Here is a 19,735-nt window from a genome sequence, read left to right as displayed (position 1 = left end):
GTTGAACCAATTTTGGAAGAAGAGCAGTATGGTTTCAGACCAGGTAGGTCAACTACAGACCTTATATTTGCAATTAGGATGCTAATGGAAAAATACTGGGAGAAGAACAAGCCTTTATTTTTAATATTTTTGGACATTGAGAAAGCATACGATAGTGTACCAAGGGAAAGAATTTGGCAATGCATGAAAGAACTTCAAGTGCGAGACAGCCTTATAGACAAAGTGAAAATGTTGTATAGTGGAAACAGAAGCTGTATTCAAGTAGGATGTGGTTTGTCGGACTGGTTTGAAACAAAGAGAGGAGTGCAGCAGGGCAGCTCATTGTCACCACTTCTATTTATTATTGTAATGGATGTAGTAATGAAATCTATTAAAAGGAAAGAACATGGAGATATCAAAGCCTTCACATTTGCAGATGATGTTGCAATCTGGAGTGACTCAGAAGAGGAATTGGGAGAGAGAATACAAAGCTGGAATGAGGAGTTTAAGAAATATGGTTTAAACATCAGCAAGACCAAGACGGTGGTGATGAAAGTGTATGGGGAAGGAGCAGAACCAATAGTCATGTTAAATGAAGCTCAACTGGACAGCGTTCCAGTTTTCAAATACTTGGGTAGCGTTATATCAAATGACAACCTAGCAAAACATGAGGTGAACAATCGAATCAATAAGGCAACACAATTTTACCACCAGGTAAGACGACCTGCTGTGGGATGAGCAAATACCCATCAAAACAAAAATGACATTGTACAAGTCCTATTATACACCAATTCTTACATACAGTCTCGAAACCACAACACTGACCAATAGAGATAATTCGAAACTTCAGGCAGCTGAAATGAAATTCCTACGCACTATGATCCAGAAAACCAGGAAAGACAAGATTAGGAATGAGAAAATTAGAGAAGAAGTAGGAACAGATGATTCTCTCCTCAATAAGATTCAGATATCAAGACTGAAGTGGTTTGGTCACATGAAGAGGATGCCAGTAAACAGAACTGCAAGGAAGGAATTTGACAGAAAGGTAGAAGGAAGACGACCCGTGGGAAGGTCAGGAAGGAAATGGATAGATTTAGTTAAGAGCGATGTACTGCTGAGAGGTGATGATTGGGACAAGTTGGTGGAGGAAGAATGGTACAAGGACAGGATGAGATGGAGGAGGCTCATATAGCACACCCGGGAAACTGGAGATGGTTTAGGATGATGATGATGGTCATGTTGTGCAATATGAAATCTAAAAGGAAAACGAAGTTACTAAGATGAATATTAAAACTAGGGAAGCAAGATTTAGGAAAAGAAGAACCATGCAGATAAAAATATAGAAAAACAGACATAAAACTCACATAAACAACCAATCTGTTCATCACCAACAGGTATTTCAAGAACCGACCCAGTCACTTGATCACCTATACCAGTGGCAACACCAGAGGCCAGAATGACTTTGTTCTTGTGTGGAAATGAGATTTCCCTGCCATGCTAAATGCAGAAGTCATTCCATCTGAATGCTTGGTCCCTTAACACAAGCTGCCAAGCTGCTTGTCACTGACACAAAAATTGTCATTCACAGAAGATGCGGCTCAGGAGGCCAAGACACAATCAATGGAGGAAACTATGTGAGCATAATGAGGGCATTATCATCATCAGCTTCCCTGAGATCACTCTAAATTCTGTAGACAGTACGTGAGTAGCTCTCCATGACTCAGTCACCACTGCTGCAAAACCAGCACTTGGCACCAAGAAGCTCGGGCACCGTCACGTAGATAAGCAGTCATGGCATTGGATGGACCAGGTAAATATATAGGAGAAGAAGTCAGCTTTCAAGGAGTGGTTTGCACTGAAGACAGATAAGAACTGGCAGAAGCACAGGAACATCCAGAAGGAAGCTAAGAGGACTGTATCTGCTGCACTGACGAACACTAACGCAGCCTTTATGAGCAACTGAGTACAAAGGAGGATGAGACTAGCACGAGCTCGAACCAAAGCAGCTCAGCAGTTCAGGGCATTGAACACTACAAGTGTGTGAAGGACAAGAATGGACATAGGCTACATGACAGACGTGCAATTCTGAAAGAGTGACAAGAGCACTTCAGTGAGATTTCAAATATCGAGTTCCCTCACTAGACTATACCCAAAGGCCAGGAAAGTACAGGTCCCATTCCTCAGATCACAACCAGAGAAGTAGAGAGAGCCACTAATGCCATGAAGAACCTGAAAGTTCCTGGTCTCAGTGACCTGCCAACTGATTTGTGGAAGCTCACGGAGCTCCAGGGAACTGCTATTACCTGGCTCACAGATTCTTTAATGCCATAACTGAGTCTGGAAGCTCACAGAGCTTCAGGAAACTGCTATTACCTGGCACACAGAGCTTCAGGGAACTGCTATTACCTGGCTCACAGATTCTTTAATGCCATAACTGAGTCGGATCAAATTCCTAATGACAGGACATTGAGCGTAACAGTATCTATTTTTAAAATCAAGGGGGACCCATCTTTGCATTCAACCTACTAACCAATTCACCTCTTGTGTCAACCTTCGAGCAACTTCTCGACCAATGCCTTCGTGGTATTGTTCACTCTCACCTTCAACCAGTGTGGACCATCATCAAAGGTTCCATCATGACAGATGTGATTTTTGCCACACAGAAGCTGCTAGAGACACACCAGGAGAAGAGAAAGCCATTACATCTAGCTTTCCTCGATTTGGAGAAGGCCTTAGAACGTGTCCCACACCAACTTATACAGTATTCGCTGCACGAACAGTTCCACAGTTCCACAGCTCATCAACTGGATTCAACTGCTTTAAACCAACACCACCAGCCATGTTAGATGCTCAGTCGGCACCTCTGATGACTTCTGTGTGAAACTTTGCATCCATCGGGGATCTAGGCTACTTTAGTTGTAATTTTTCTGTCCTCTGTGTACATAGCCATGATGTTCGTTTCCACTCCTAAGGAGTTCCTATGATGTACTTGGATTTCCCTCAGCCGTTGCAATAGGCTTCAAAAGTCTGTTTTCACATATATTTCATTGCTTTACTGTATAAATAAAAAGAGTACTTGAAATTTGTGATTACACCACCAGATGTCTCACAGCGATGCATAATCAATTCATTTTTAGTGTCAGAGGTTGCCAGTCCAAATATCGAACATAACCGAGCATCACTAAAAGTTTTGCAGATGGTACATTGTGATGTCCCATGAACATTGCTATATGCTGATGATGTTTGGACTTTGTCTTAACACCGTGAAGATAGAGTATGTGGAAACAAGTTCAGCTGATGGTTCCATCCAAATTAATGGTGTAGATCTTCACAAAGCTAACTTTAACCTGGGACCACACCTAGGAGTGTACCTGCAAGGTGAGGGTAGAATCAACGGTGATGTCAAAGCGTGAGTGAGAGCAACGTGGTCAAAGTGAAGGGAAGTCATAGGTAGGCTACTTTGTGTGACCGCAGAATGCCAATCCACCTGAAGTCAAAGATCTACCAAACTGTTGTACGTCGAATGGCATTATATGGCATAGATTGCTGGCCTGTGTCCAAAACTAATGAAAGTAGACTTCATGCAATGTAAATGTGCATGGTTCACTGGACAATGAGTGTCTCCTTTCAGGATCACATGAGAAATGACACTCAGGCAACAGTTTGGAATCGCCCCCATTCAACATAAAATGCGCGAAGGGCGACTACCATGGTTCGGCCATGTCTTGCGGGCAGGCCCTGGAACAGTTCCCAATACATCCTACCACCTTGCCATCGAAGGACAATGATCACTTGGCAGACTTAAGCAATGATGGCAAGATACTATCAACAAGAACAAGAGTTTCTGGAGCATTCTTCCGACCGAACGAAGCGGCAATCGAAGGTTCTAAAAGTGGACCCTGCTCTAACGGAACAACATTAAGCTGATGATGTCTTCTGGTATGGGTTAGATCAAACTTGTTACTTTCATTTGAACTGTCTCAATTTCATTCTTGGCTTTGACAATATGAAAATGACTGAGATATGAGCGATGCTAACAGTGCCATTCGTTATGCAGCCAGTCCCTGTTATGAAAGGTGTGAAAATGTTGGTCATATGGTCAGGCTTGACAGACTGATACATAATGGCAACCTCTGGGTTGGTGAGGAAAGCAACGGGAAGCTACCCCACCCCTCATTTCCCTACTGTGCCTCTTCAGTGACAGTGAGAATCTAGGACAGCTGATGGCGTAGCTATCAAGGACCAAACCAACCTTCTGGGTGAATAATGAATATACTTACTGTATAAGACATGTTATGTACTTGTATTTCAGTACAGCTGCCCTTCTTATGGTCAAGCAAAATATCATCCAATATAGACAGACCTTAGTTAGAAAGTGCAAATTGCAGTAACATGCCCAAACTAGCAACCTAGAATGATCTGATTAGTGGTATAATATTCTTACATTCCACTGCATAGTTCACAAGTTTTTTTTACTTTTCACCATTTCTTCCTTTCACTTGTCACTTATATAGAATACAAACAGTTGCTCAAAACGAGAATGAGTGCCTCACAGGTACATTTTCCTCAGAAACAATTGAACCCACCGAATTAATATTAGTTCTGGGTATCCACAGGGTTTGTATCTACATGGGAGGTGAAGTATATTTTGATAATCATTAAAATTAAGTGTGATTAAATATTATATGTGAGTAACATACAATATCATGCACTCATTCTTTCTTTGAGTGACTATACATTTTCTTACCTGGTACATTTCAATTTTTCCTGATGCATTTCTTTTATCAAGACATATCGTTAAATCAGATAACGTAATTAGTTTCCGAAGCATCACTTGTACAGGAGAAATATCTGTAAAAGAGAAATTATTTATTAAAATGATCAATTAAATGAATAATACTGCAGCTGCAAGAAAATATGGCATAACTAAAGCCAATGTTCCGCATTAGCATGAAGACAAAGATAACTTAAAAATGCATGCAGAGGCCCACAACAAGGATGCTTTAAAGAAGACGAAGATGAAATTGTGAGGTATGTGTGTGTGAAAAATGCACGGGCGGAATGGCCATACCAGAGCGCAATAAACTTGTTGACCTTCAACATCCACATCATTATACATCGCTAGTCACTGAAGTCGGCGGAAGCTGGCAAGCAGGACATGCGTCTAGCTGCAGCCATTGTACCCAAGGGTTAGTAAAAGTAACAGTTTTATAGACTTTTTTTTTTTTTTTTTTGCAAGTTGCTTTACGTCGCACCGGCACAGATAGGTCTTATGGCGACGATGGGACAGGAAAGGGCTAGGAGTGTTTAGGAAGCGGCCATGGCTTTAATTAAGGTACAGCCCCAGCATTTGCCTGGTGTGAAAATGGGAAACCACGGAAAACCATCTTCAGGGCTGCCGACAGTGGGGTTCGAACCCACTATCTCCCGAATACTGGCTGCACTTAAGCGACTGCAGCTATCGAGCTCGGTAGTTTTATAGACAGCAGGAATATTTTCCTGATGGGTCGTCGAACTGTACAGACATGGAACAGATACTACTGGCAAATTTCCAATGGGTTCTCTTCGATATTATGCCAATTTTAATTTAATGGTTATGAAACTCGTGGAAATAAAGAAGAATTGCGTAGCAGCAAAAAAATACAGCATAACCAAAGGCAATGTTCGGCGTTGGCGTGAAGACAAAGATAGTCTAAAAATGCGTACTGAACAAGAAAGGCATTCATATGATTTCACAAAGCACTTTTTAAGTCTGATTTAATTTTTTTGAAGAAAAAGTGAGGGTCATCTTGCATTTGGGTCGTCTTGGACTTGAAGAAATATGGTAACTGCTCCAAGAGTGCATGTGATTGTTTTGGTTTCACCATTAATGTTCAAAACACCAAAGTCCTGGCACAACTGTCACCAGGCACAACCCCCTTCCACATTTCAATATTTCCATCTCAGATACTCCACTGGAGACCACTTTTCATACTTGGGCAGTATTCTATCTGTGAGCTGTAATTGTGAGCAAGATGTGGAGAAGAGAATTGGTGCTGCCCATGCAGCATCTGGACAACTATCACACTGGGTGTTCCTGACCATGAACATGAAACTCATAGTGTAACACGCTTTTGTCATCACAACATTGCTGTATGGTTGTGAAACTTAGACCCATTACTGATGTGACATGAAAAAGCTTGAAAGCTTCCAACAAAAACTTCGATCCATTCGTAGGATCAAAAGGAAAGACTATGTGACCATATTCTTGAGAAAGCACATGCCAAGAGCATAGAAACGTCCATCCTTAGGTCATCAGCTTGATTGGACTGGCCATGTCCATCGGATGAGTGATACCAGATTTCCACGCCAAATCCTGTATGGTGAACTTCGTTCCGGCAAGAGACCTCGTGGAGCCCAGAGACCTTGTGGAGCCCATATGAGGCACTACAAGAACCAGCTTAAGCACTCTATGAAGATGATAGGTCTCAATCCGCAAATCTGGGACAAGCTTGTTCAAAACCATTCAGCTTGGAGCCAAACCATCCCTGCTGCTGTCAATCTGTTTCAAGGGAAACAATGCAGATATGAAAAAGCCAGGAGACAAGCACGAAAACTCTGTGCAGCACAACCGCACAATCTGTGTGGACGCTTGTTTCATGCTAGGATTGGTCTGTTTAACCACTGAAAGTACATAGCAAAGCAAAAAGCAAAGTCATCTCTGTTCAGGCCATGAAGGACCTTGGAGAAGTGGAAGGTAAATGCTTCCACTATCCGTAACCTCGGCATTTGAAGGGGTAGAGTGGTTGGCTCTATGCTCGGCCACCTTTGCTCCCAGGAATTAACCTGGTACTTATTTTTGGTGTAGGCTGAGTGAACCTCAGGGCCATGTGCACCTCCGTAAGTGGAAGTCTCGTTTCTTAAATTTTACGACTTCCTGACAGGGATTCAAACCCATGTCCTTCTGGGTGAACTAACTGCCATCCACAGACAAAAAAGTGAATTTATTGGAAAAAGATAATTACTCAAAAACAAGTTGAGCCGACGATAATGTTTTCTACTAGTTGCCCACTTCTCACAGTTCCCTCAGCATAACAACTGCGCGTCGCTTCTACGGAACACCCAAGTCTTTTCTGAGGCTGATTTAAAAGTGCCATTTTCATTTTAGGCTGTTATTATGAACAAGTTATCACACCCAAAGGCATTATACAGCTACTGCCAGCCGCTCCTAACATGGAGTACAGATGCCTTTTGCAGCCGCCCGTAACCTGGGGTCAAACGGTACTCGATGGGTTCCCAGTATCATTTCCTACACAGAGAAGACCATCATCCCACCAAAGGAAACTCATCCACCCAAACCTATTGGTCACCTTAGGGGATTGGGTTCACCCAACACTCAGTGTTGAGACGCTGGCTATACAGTATACCCATTACTATAGCAAGGTAAGTAACTGGCCGGGGAAGCTAGACAAGCACAAACACAAGCATTTCTAGTATTCCGACAAAAATCTCTTCCACCCATTTTGGTATGCGTTCCTAATTCTACAGGGTGGCCACAAAGTCCTGTTACTCCCTTATAAATGTTAATGTACATTTGTTTTGTTCTATGTTTCAGATTGCGTGAACTAAACGATAGCTGATGCGTCCAGTTACAGTACTGAACAATGTCTTATTGCAAGTTGTTGGGTGCATGAGAGAGGGCAAACAGGGAAGACAATAGCACACGTTTGTACTGATTTTCGGGCACGATTTCAATGAGAGCCTCCTCCAAAACAAACACCTCTGCGATGGGAAAAGAAACTCTTCACCACAGAAAGTGTGAAAGATAAGGACAGAAGTTGGAGACCCTCCACAAGAAGAGAAATATGTCAGTTTTTCGAGGAGTCCGTGGAGAGGTCACCGAAGAAGTCGACGCGTAAAAGATCGGCGGAATTGCAAATACCCTGGTCGACAATGCGGAAGCACATGAAGAAAGACTTAGGCTTGCGCCCATATCAGCATACGTCCGTCCAGGAATTATCGGATGCTGACATGGACCGGAGAATGGAGGCATGTGCGGCACTTCTTCAGATTACATGTTATAAATCTCATGTTTAGGTTTATTAAGGCCTGATATTAAGAATTTCATAACTATTGTCAAAACATTTTCCTTCACAATCATATGTAATTTAATTACAATCAGGTACCTAATTAATCAACTTTCAGTTTGAGATTAAAGGCTGAAGATGCCCTTAATTAAAGGGCGAAACATGTCCCTTTAATTTTATTTAATTCATTATATCTTTTTATGTATTGAACAGGTGGAATAAAATAATCTTTAATATTTATTTGACTTCTTCAGATGTTCGACACAATACCAAAACGAGGCAAAGTGCTCTTTTACGATGAGTGTGCGATTTACAAGAGCTCTCACACATGAAACGTGGTCTTCTGGAGCAAGACAAATCCACACTTTCATGAAGAGTTGGAAAATAACCCACCGCATGTCATGATATGGGCAGCCATGGACAGCAGACGCTTGTTTGGGCCGTTCTTTTCCGACAGTGCTGTGAATCAGCACAGTTACCTGAATATGTTGCAGGACTGGTGTGTTCCTCTCTTGGAGGAGCACGGAATTAAAGAGACATGTTGGTTCCAGTATGATGGGGCACCTGCCCATTTTGCCATCGCAGTGCGCGATTATCTTAATGAAGTTCTTCCAGGGCGATGGATAGGTTGTGGTTCTCCTGTGCTGCCGGCTCCAGTTGCCTGGCCACCGCGAAGCCCATACCTTGCCACATGTGATAATGCGCTATGGGGGTTCATGAAGGGTATTGTTTCACCAAACCGATACAATACCACGGGTGAACTGAAAAATGCTGTAAGACAAGCTTTCACTAAAGTCACACCAGCAATGCTCCGAAGAATGTTGCACAGAACTTGGCGCCATATTATCCTTTGCCATGACAATGATGGTGCACAGACTGATGCTTTGGATTCGTAATGCCGTATATTACAAGTGATTATTTTCATTTTGACTGTATTGAAATTCAACTTAAATGTTAAACAATTAATTTATTGAAACCACCTATTCAATACTAGTTAAGTCATTAGGACTATAACACTGTCATTATATTAAGTTTGAGTATGGTACATGTTTTACCTGTCATTGCAGGAATCATCAGCCATGAAATTTATCTCCAAGTCAGAGCTCTGAGTGGATGCTGTACTAGGATCATTCATAAATCAACATTTTTTATATAACAATTTGCACTGAAGTACAAGACATTCGGTCATATTGGAGTGAATAAGCCGTTCATGTCTTAAAGTTCTAATGTGACGTCCAACTCATGTTCACATCCAATGGAAATAATATTAAGTGTCAACTTTCATAATGCCGGTAATGAGAACGGCATGATACAAGTGGGTTTAAACACATCTGTACATTTTTACAACCTATTAGGAGATTAACTTGTACTAGAACTATTCTTAAAAAAATTTTTTTACACTCTCCCATGTATTACCAAGAAAACCTCTCTTAGAAATGGTGTACAACTTATTTAACTAGGTTTAGGGGTTACCATTAGTTATAAGAGGCAGGTAACGGGACTTTGTGGCCACCCTTTCTAATTCTCCTAGCTGTTTATTTTCATCAAAATGTTGTGAAGTGGTCTCAACAAAATTCTGAAATGAGGTTATATACACTTTAATTGAGCTATGTTTATGAGTGAGCAATTTTACATCAGTCATGTTGAAGCCATTTCAAATGCCACAAATACAAACAAATAAACAGAAATGCAAGTAAGTTGTAGGCCTACTAGTACAAAAACAGAGTAAAATATGGAATAAAGGTGAAATTGAGACAGCCTGAGTTGGAACTGTATAAATGTACAGCGAGTATATCAATGTAGTAAATAGAGAGATGAATACTCTGCCTAGTCAATGCTATGTATTAAAAATGTGTTTACATTTTGCACTTTTAGAATATATAGTACGTGTTTTGAGAAATTCTCTTCTTCAGCTAAATAGGTTAAAATTCATATATTACATTAAGACCTAATGAAACAGGGGGAGCGGGGGGGCACTAAGAAAACTAAAACCGTGACATGTACAATAAGAGATATTAAAAATTGATGAATAGTAGCATAGAAGTAAAGTCCATCTTGTCATCTCCATATAAACACGACATTAGGAGGATGTCTGTGGAGATAAAATGTTGAGCACTGTTGCCATATGATGTCAATGTGTCCTTGTTAATCCAATACTCCCTTATAAAAATCAAACTGGATCATATAAAAAATAATATAAAATGGTGTATAACCAAGTTGTCAAGCCGATCCCCTCAAGTAATAGATGTCAATATGTCAGTATGTCAATATTCATGGCCTTGAACAATCCCTTGATGATTGCATACCGGTAATGTTATGCAATATACAACTAAATCTATGACACCGATGAAAAAATGTGCATGTCGTATCAGTGAGAATGCTTTTCACAGATAAATCCGGTTGGTAGGACCAACGGTTATGTTCTGTTGGATTGTATATTACATGAAATTGATGATATTTCACCGTTTTGCAAAACGTAAGTTTAATGACCAACTGACTGACCGTACACGTTTCTTCTTTCTTTTTGCTAGTTGCTTTACGTCGCACCAACACAGATAGGTCTTATGGTGACGATGGCATAGAGAAGGGCTAGGAGTGGGAAGGACGCAGCTGTGGCCTTAAGGTACAGGCCCAGCATTTACCTGGTGTGAAAATGGGAAACCATGGAAAACTATCTTCAGGGCTGCCGACAGTGGGGTTCGAACCCACTATCTCCCGGATGCAAGCTCACAGCTGCGCGCCCCCAACCGCACGGCCAACTCACCCGGTCCGTACACATGTTACACGATCAACATCTCGATACACAATGAACAGGCAACAAAAGTGATTTACAGTGTGTCTGCACTATGGTGCTGCATCTGCTTAGCACATGTCACTTTCCTAACACTGCTCAAGAAACTTTATGAAATACTAGCAAGATACCCGTGCTTCGCTACGGTATTATAATGAAATTTATAATTGAATGCTTATTGTTTTAGATATATAATCCGCCGAAATTCGCGATCTGACTCGTTTTCTGCGAGAATCCTCCAAAATTCCCGATCTGACTCGTTTTCTATTATTTTACAGCACGTTTCCTCCCATTTTTCAATATTCCTTTCCAACAATCGATTTCGTACTTCCCGGGCTAGGCTCAGGTATTCCTCCTGGTCAGTTGGGTCCGTAAATCTTTGCCATCTTTTCCGTTAATCATTTTTAATATGGATAAAATCCTTCAGGAGATCCGGCGTGGTGTCATATTGGGTGCCTAGAAGGCACTGAACCCGCGGCCGGACTGCATTCTTAGTCATTACCCGTCCAGGAGCCGTTGCCAGCGCGGTCCGCACATTTCACAATTAAGTATTTATTTTCCACCTAGTCGATACAATGATTGCTTAAGGCAATTTTTAATGGTCAAAAGTGGTACATGTTTCGTATATTATCAACATCTTCAGCCACATAACACTGTTTAGATGAAAAATGTATAAAATTGACAAAGTAATGCTTTAGAGGAAGTGTCCTTAAAATTAACATAAGACACTTCCTCTAAAGCATTACTTTGTCAATTTTATACATTTTTCATCTAAACAGTGTTATGTGGCTGAAGATGTTGATAATATACGAAACATGTACCACTTTTGACCATTAAAAATTGCCTTAAGCAATCATTGTATCGACTAGGTGGAAAAAAAAAAAAAAACTTAATTGTGAATCAATTGAAGTGCGATACGGACCATGAAGCTGATTTTATGTAGTCCGCACATTTGACGACGGTCCGTAACATCATCATTATTATTATTATTATTATTATTATTATTATTATGTGTTGCTGGAATGGATGATGACAGGAAAACCGGAGTATCCGGAGAAAAACCTGTCCCGCCTCCGTTTTGTCCAGCACGAATGTCAGATGGAGTGAACGGGATTTGAACCACGGAACCCAGCTGTGAGAGGCCGGCGCGCTGCCGAGGATCCTTATAAGTACATTAAGAACAGTAAAATCAATTGGTCTCACCTCCTTCTACACCCCACCGCCGTTAAGTTTATTTACCGGCACCCCCCCCCCCCAAAAAAAATTAAAAGAAGGCTTGTTTCTTATGTTTAAAGAAGATTTCAAACACCAATGTTCACGTCTATTACCTTCAGTTTTGAGATATAAGTATCCCCATAAAAATAATTTACTTTTTTCACTTCATTTCACACTACTCCCCTCCCCCCTAAGTGAATTTTCCCGCAAAAAATACTTGTTTCTTTAATAGTAAAGGATCTTCTAAATACCAATTATCACGACTCTAACTTCTTCAGTTTTTGATTTATGTGTCCTCATGAAAGGAATTCAACTCCTTTACACTCCCGCCCTCCAAGATGGTTTCCCCCCAAAACGCGTTTTTCTTTGTTTTTAAAGGAGATCCAAATACGAATTTTCACGTCTGTAACAACTTTAGTTTTTATTAGATGTATGTATTCTCATTCAATTAATTTAATTAATTTTTCAATTCTTTCACCCCCCCCCCCCCTCATTGGATTTTCCGAGAATACGTGTTTCTTTATTTTTAAAGCAGATTGCAAATATCAAATTTCACGTCTGTAACATCTTCATTTTTGAGATATCAGTAGCCTAATTAAAAGAATTCAACACCATTTTCAGTCACTTTTACCCCCCCCTCCACCCAAGTGGTATTTCCGAAAGCTAAAAATACACGTTTCTTTATGTTTAATAGAGATAAAAAATACCATTTTTCACTTCTGTAACATGTTAATTTTTTTGAGATAAACTGTAAAAATTCTCATTTTAAAATTTCACCCCTTTTGAGTTCCCCTTAAATGGAGTTTCCAAACACAAATCACCTATGTTTCTTTAGATTTACAGGAGATACAAACACCCACTTTTTACGTCTGTAACATTTTACGTTTCCAAGATATTCTGTAGATATAGTCTTTCAAAAATTCACCCAATTTGTCACTCCTGTTTAACCGCCATTAATTGGATTTTCCAAAACTAAAAAATACGTGTTTCTTTATTTTTAAAGGAGATCCCATATACAAATTTTCAGTTCTGTAATATCTTTCGTTTCTGAGATATATGTATCCTCATTCAAGGCATTGAACCCATTTTTCACCCTTTTACACCCCTCCTATTGGGATTTACAGGAAACAAAAAATACGTTTTCCTTTATTTTTAGAGGAGATTCTAACTACCAATTTTTACATCTGTAAATTTTAAAGTTTTAAGATGTATACACACTCATTTTTAAAAATTTACCCTCCCCCCTTTAACCCCCCAATATTTGGATTTTCCAAAAACGAAAAAATACGTGTGTTTATTTATTTTTAAAGGAGATTCTATATACCAATTTTCACATATATAACCTTTAAAAATTTTGAGATAGATACACTCATTTTAAAATATTACTCCCTTTTCACACCCCCCCTAAATTGGATTTTCCAGAAACAAAAAAATACGTGTTTCTTTATTTTTAACGGAGATCCCAAACCCCAATTTTCAGGTCTGTAATATCTTCAGTTTCTGATATATAAGTAGCCTCATTAAAGGCATTCAACCACTTTTTAGCCCCTTTTCACTCCTCCTATTGTGATTTTCCGAAAACAAAAAAATACGTGTTCCTTTATTTTTAATGAAGGTTCTAAATACCAATTTTTACATCTGCAAACTTTAAAAGTTTGGAGATATAGATTCCTTCATTTTAAAAATTCACCCCCTTTTCACCCTCCCATTATTTGGATTTTCCAAAAACAAAAAATTACGTGTTTCTTTATTTTTAAAAGAGATCAAAAGTACCAATTTTCAGGTCTGTAATATCTTCAGTTTCTGAGATATAGGTACCGGTATCCTGATTAAAGGCATTCAACCCATTTTTCCCCATTTTCACCCCTCCTATTGGGATTTTCTGAAAACAAAAAAATACGTGTTTCCTTATTTTTAAAGAAGATTCTAAATACCAATTTTTACATGTGTAAACTTTTAAAGTTTTGAGATATAGAGCAACTCATTTTAAAATTTCACCCCCGTTTTCACCCCCTTAGCGAAGGAATATCCAAAAATCCTCTCTTAGCGAGCACCTACGTCTTAATATGAATATATCCCCAAAATTTCATCTCTATGTCCAGTAGTTTTGGCTCGGCGATGATGAATCAGTCAGTCAGTCAGTCAGTCAGTCAGTCAGGACAAGTTATTTTATATATATAGATTTCCATTGTAATAATTACCTGTAAATGCAGGCTCCCAATTTTCATCAGCTGACTGCAAGGCAACAGTCTTGACATTCACAGAGAGTACAATATCTTCTTCCACATACTTGAGGATGAGATTGTTGCAAAGGATAGTAATATTGCTCACAATTTTATTGACAAGGGTTTGAACATAACCTGGTGGAGCCACAATATCTTGTTTGTTCCTACAACAAACACAAAGAAACATCTCAGTACTAATAAAAAAGGTTTCCATTTGGCAAGTATTTTGTGTGTTCAGAAAAGATAACCTAGAATTAGGCAATAAAACTATGAATAAAACTGAAATAGAAAAAAGGAATATTTTTGCAGCAATCTCTATGTACTGCATATGAAAATGAGCATTAAAATCCTATGGTTGAACCTTTCTTGTAACATATTCTAACTCATAAATTTATGACTGACCACTCCAACCTCTGCTTGTTGTTTTAAGGGGCCTAACATCAAAGGTCATTGGCCCTACTCTAACCTCTAATAACCATCAAGAACACATACAAGGCCCCCCTCAACATTCATCTCCTTGGTCAATGCTTGTGTAGAACTAAGATTTTCCAGTGAAGCAGATAGCCGAGCCACAGGTGCAACCATATCGGATCGGTGTCTGTCAAGAGACCAGACTAACGAATGGTTCATCGAAAGGGGGGCTAGCAGCATTTCAGAAGTTGCAAGGGCGGCAGTCTAGATGATTGACTGATACGGCCTTGTAATAATACTTAACATGGCTTAGCTGTGTTGATACTGCTACACAGCTGAAAGCAACGGGAAACTACAGCCATAACTAACTCCTGAGGACATGCAAGCTCTCTCTGTATGAATGATGTACTGATGATAGCTTCCTCCCAGGTAAAATATTAAGGAGGTAAGATAGTCCCTGTTTCGGATCTCTGGCTGGGGACTACATGAGATGGGTTAATCATCAGGAAGATGGATACTGACATTCTGTGAGTCAGAGCATGAAATGTTAAAAGTTTGAATCATTCTGGTAAGTTAGAAAATTTGAAAAGGGAAGTGGATGGACTAAAATGAGATATTGTCAGTATAAGTGAAGTACGTTGGCAAGAAGAACATGAGTTTTGGACAGGCAACTGCAGAATTATCAACACAAAATCAAACAGGGGAAATGCACGAGTTGGTTTAATGATGAATAAGAAAATAGGGCAGCGGGTAAATTACTACGACCAGCATAGTGAAAGGATTATTGTTGTCAATACAGACACCAAGCCAATGCTCACCACAACAGTGCAGGTCTATATGCCTACTAGTTCAGCAGATTGATGAAGAAATCAAAAGAATATATGAAGAGATAGAAGATTGTCCAACCCTTGTCCCATTTCTATACAGGGTTGGGTATGAGGTGAGAAGAATCTGTCGTAGCTGGTTTTTATGACCAGATGCCCTTCCTAACATCAACCTCAACAGAGGAGTTAAATTTGAAATGAATTACATGATATATGATGATAGGAAGGGAGAGGGTGAAACTAGGTGCCGGCACATAGCCTACTCCAGTCAAATAGCACTAAGGGGTCTACTCAATGCTTAGCATCCCCATCCGATGGAAGAATCACCATCAACAGCATCATAAGCACTCACTCCATGTGATCTGTGGAGAGGTTTGGAATTTAATGCAGGCTTTTAGCACGCAATCTAGTACAGAAAAACCTCGTTAATTCGAAGTCGTTGGGACGCAAAAATCGGACTTCGAATTACGTGACTTTGAATTAACCGCCAACACGTAATTTGGAAATGACAACCCTTGCAGCGTCACAATATATTCTAAAACCCATTACTGCATGCAATTAACCTTGATTCACAGTTTAAACCTCTCAAATGCCACAGAAAAACACTATTTCCAAAAATGTATCCAACAAGGTGCATTTACAGTATTCAAATAATGCACTTGGATAACTCACGGGCAAACATAACCTTACGCAATGAAATCAAAAGAAAGAAAACATGGCTCCTCAAAGACGAGGAGAAATCTATACTGGCTCTCCTGTGCAAGTGCTTTATTCATTGGATTACTGTACAGTATGCATTTTAGATGCCTTGTACTTGCATGGAAAGTACCCGATGCCCTTAAAACGTCGCGACTTATTGAACTTTCCTATGACGAGGGGAGGAAGTCTCTCGCTTCCATCCGCATTGCAACAACAGTACAGTGACTATACTTGCACAATTTCCTGCCATAGCACTTCTAAGACCCATTAATGCATGCAATCACCTTGATTCTCAGTTTAAACTTTTCAAATGCCACAGAAAACACTATTTCAGAATTGTATCCAACAAGGTGCATTTACATTATTCAAATAATGCACTTGGATAAAACAATGGCAAACATAACCTCACACAACGAAAGTAAAAAAAAAAACCCCACGATTCAAAGACGAGGACAAATTATGCTGGCTCCCCTGTGCAAATGTTTTATCTCTTGGATTACTGTACTGTTTGCATTTTTAGAAGCCTTGTACTTGCACGGAGAGTGCCCGACGCCCTTAAAAAATAGTGGCTATTCGAACTTCCCTACGATGGGGAAAGGAAGTCTCTCGCTTCTGTGTGCACTGCATTACAACACAGTACATTTCTCGGCTAGCAATTATCTCCTTTAAAACCATTAGTCCATGTGGCCTCAGCATTTAAAAAAATAAAACAAACAAACAAACAAACAATGCAGTTTCATCGGCATTGACAATATTGTTTGGTGTGTAAACACCCTCTGTCGGCGTTGCCACAGAGAGCACGAAACTCTTGCCCATGTCCAGGGAGCCTGCCCTTACAGGGAGGTATTGAGAAATTCCCACCATCATACAATACGACACATGATTGCGACCTCGCTGAGGGATCACGGTTTCACGGTGCACGAAGAGGTCTCTGGCGTAGCTACCGACGGGAGTAAAAGGCGTATTGACATGATAGCCTTTCAACCAGCTAGCAAGCAAGGACTAATCTTAGATCCCACGATACGCTTCGAGTCGCATGTTGGCCAGGCCGAAGAGGTGGACACCGAAAAGAAGTCAATTTACCAGCCAACTGTAAACTACTATAAAGATAAATATCACCTAGACAATATTTCTGTCCACGGACTCATGATCGGAGCTCGAGGCACAATCCCTAAATTTATTGTACAGCTATGGGATTCTCTCGGTCTCAGCCGGACACGACTTCATGACATCGCTATCGCCACAATACGAGGTTCAGTGACCATACTCCGTAATCATCTATATAACATCTGAAGAACCGTATTGCAAATTTATTCCTGAGCCTTGTGGTGATTTTTCTACCTGGCCCACTAGCAAAGTCAACAGTAACTTAGAAGACAAAATACTGTGTAGTCGACATACTTTGTCCTTGTGGCAGCCTCCGCATGGGGGAAGTTGTAATAATAAAAAATAAGCCACGTTTTTCCGCCAACTGTCGGCACCGCCAGTGTTTGTGGATTCTTCCTCTCCGCACACTGCCTGCTACATGATATTGTGGCATTCCTTAAAATGACGAATACAAAATAATTACGGTTTAACTCAAACTTAGCAGGTATGAAGCACACTGTAGACACGACGAAGTGGGAGAAAGTGCACAAAGTTACTCCTGCATGTTCCTGAAGACGCATTCCTTCATGACGTGGAGAAATGTTGAATTAAAATTACTCCATAAAATACTTTTTTTTCAAAATGCAAAGGCAGTTTCGAATTGAAAGTCTGAATTTCAGTAACGGGACTGACATTGTTCTTCGAATTACGAATTTCCGTATTTCGAATTAAACAATTTAAATAACATGCAACATGTTTCCGGGAACGAGAACTGCTTCGAATTAGGCGAGATTTTGAATTAACTGATTTCGAATTATCGAGGTTCTACTGTAATTAGAAATTGGATACCACCACCTCCCCTACCCTGCTGGCCTACATTTTGATGATGAACATGTTTTCAACCAACGGGACTCAAACTGGCTAACAACGGTGTCAGACCGTTTAGACCAACGCCTTAAACAACATACTGTAGTCACCAGGCGAGCTAGATAGAAGATTATGTAAAAGGTGACGAGAATCTAATTGCGATGGGAGACTGGAATGCAGTGGTAGGCCAAGGAAGAGAAGGCGATACAGTAGGAGAATTTGGATTGGGACAAAGGTAAGAAAGAGGAAGTCTGCTGGTTGAATTCTGCACTGATAATAATTCAGTCTTGCTAATACTTGGTTCACAAACAACAGCTGTATAGGTGGACGAGACCTGGAGACACTGGAAGGTATCAGACAGACATCATTATGATTAGACAGACATTCAGAAACCAAGCATTGGATTCCAAGACTTGCCCTGGAGCAGATGTGGACTCTGAACACAATTTGTTTGTCATGAAATGCCATCTGAAGCTGAAGAAATTGAAGAAAGGAAGGAATGCAAGAAGGTTGAAACAAAAAAGTTTTAGGGATTGTTTCAAGGAATATGCTGTACAAGGTCTAAATGAAAAGGCTGAAGGAAATACGACAGAGGAAGAATGGACAGCCATGAAGAATGAAGTCAGTATGGCTGAAGAAAGGTTAGGAAGAAAGGAAAGATCAACTAAGAATCAATGAATAACTTAGGAAATACGAGACCTGACTGATTAATGACGGAAGTACAAGAATGCAAAAAATTAGGAGGCTAGTAAAGAATACAAACGATTAAAGAATAAAGTGGATGGAAAATGCAGGACAGATAAGGAAAAACAGATGAATGAGAAGCGCAAGGATGTTGAAGTTTGTATGGCCATAGGAAAGGTAGATGTTGCATATGGAAAAATCAAGAAAACCTTTGGAGAAAGGAAAACTATGTGAATGAATATTAAGAGCTTAGATGGAAAAACCACTTCTCTGGAAAGAATATAAGACAGAAAGATGGCAGGAACATATCCAATATTTTTATCAAGATATGGAAGTAGATGATATGGTTCTGGAACAAGAAGAGGCTGTTGATGCTGATGAAATGGGACACCTAATTTTGAGGTCAGAATTCAACAGAGCTTGAAAGCAGGTGCTGTCAAGCATGCAAGCTACTGCACCATTACTTTAGTATCTCAAGCCAGCAGAATTTTAACACTTATTATTTACAGAAGAATGGAAGGACAAGTTGAAACTGAGTTGGGAGACGATCAATTTGGCTTCAGAAGATATGTAGGAACATGTGAAGCAATTCTGACTTTATGTCTGATCTTAGAGGTCCAAATTAAGGACAAGCGCACATACATACATGGCATTTGTAGATCTACAAAAGGCATTCAATAATGTTGATTGGACCAAGCTCTTTGAGATTCTGAAGGTGATTGGGATCAGATATCACAAACAAAGAATTATCTACAATCTGCATAAAGATCAATCCACAGTGAAAAGAATCAAGGGTTTTGAAAAAGAAGCAGCAATCCAGAAAGGAATCAGACAAGGCTGCAGTTTGTCTCTCCCCTCCACCTTTTCAATGTTTATACAGAACGGGCT

The 19,735-nt window shown here is 40.0% G+C and overlaps 1 protein-coding gene across 1 annotated transcript in view; it reads right to left on the bottom strand.

Moving 5' to 3' along the window:
* Vps13B (vacuolar protein sorting 13B) overlaps positions 1-19,735 on the bottom strand; it is a 300,908-nt gene that overhangs the window by 246,678 nt on the left and 34,495 nt on the right. Inside the window, exons 5-6 of the mRNA XM_067152027.2 lie at positions 14,253-14,440; positions 4,727-4,830 (exon numbers count right to left, since the gene is read on the bottom strand). Of these exons, the coding sequence (XP_067008128.2) occupies positions 4,727-4,830; positions 14,253-14,440 (292 nt within the window). The remainder of the gene's footprint in view (positions 1-4,726; positions 4,831-14,252; positions 14,441-19,735) is intronic.

This window comes from Anabrus simplex, chromosome 7 (genome assembly GCF_040414725.1).
Source record: "Anabrus simplex isolate iqAnaSimp1 chromosome 7, ASM4041472v1, whole genome shotgun sequence".
In the NCBI taxonomy this organism is placed as follows: domain Eukaryota; kingdom Metazoa; phylum Arthropoda; class Insecta; order Orthoptera; family Tettigoniidae; genus Anabrus; species Anabrus simplex.
The sequence above is the reverse complement of the archived record's forward strand: the minus strand, read 5'-3'. Positions and strand labels throughout refer to the sequence as shown.